This window comes from Apaloderma vittatum, unplaced genomic scaffold, assembly GCF_000703405.1.
Source record: "Apaloderma vittatum isolate BGI_N311 unplaced genomic scaffold, ASM70340v1 scaffold40209, whole genome shotgun sequence".
NCBI lineage: Eukaryota > Metazoa > Chordata > Aves > Trogoniformes > Trogonidae > Apaloderma > Apaloderma vittatum.
This window is the reverse complement of record NW_009735342.1, coordinates 1-244: the sequence shown is the minus strand read 5'-3', so window position 1 is coordinate 244 and position 244 is coordinate 1. Positions and strand designations below refer to the sequence as shown.

The 244-nt window shown below is 62.3% G+C and overlaps 1 protein-coding gene across 1 annotated transcript in view; it reads right to left on the bottom strand.

Moving 5' to 3' along the window:
• The window catches only part of LOC104279310 (signal transducer and activator of transcription 3.1-like), a gene marked incomplete at both ends in the record, with an annotated part of 1,740 nt that extends 1,558 nt beyond the window's left edge, over window positions 1-182 (bottom strand). The window contains 1 exon segment of the mRNA XM_009876540.1: window positions 84-182. Coding sequence (XP_009874842.1) covers window positions 84-182 — 99 coding nt within the window.
• Window positions 183-244: the final 62 nt, after the last annotated feature.

The following is a 244-nucleotide window of genomic DNA, read 5'->3' as shown; positions in this document are numbered from 1 at the left end:
CCTGCCTGCAGCCTGTCTGCTGGGTTAGTCCGGCCCCAAAGCCCGTGCTGCTGCTCTGCAGCTGCCCCCGGTGCCGGCCCTACCTTGGGGTTGTTGGTCAGCATGTTGTACCACAGGATGGATGCCCAGGCATTGGGCATCTGGCAGATGTTGGAGATGACGACCACAGGCAGCGAGTGGGTCTGCAAAGAGAGAAAGTGACCACAGGTTGGGACACCTCCCGGGACTCCTCTGCATGCCAGCC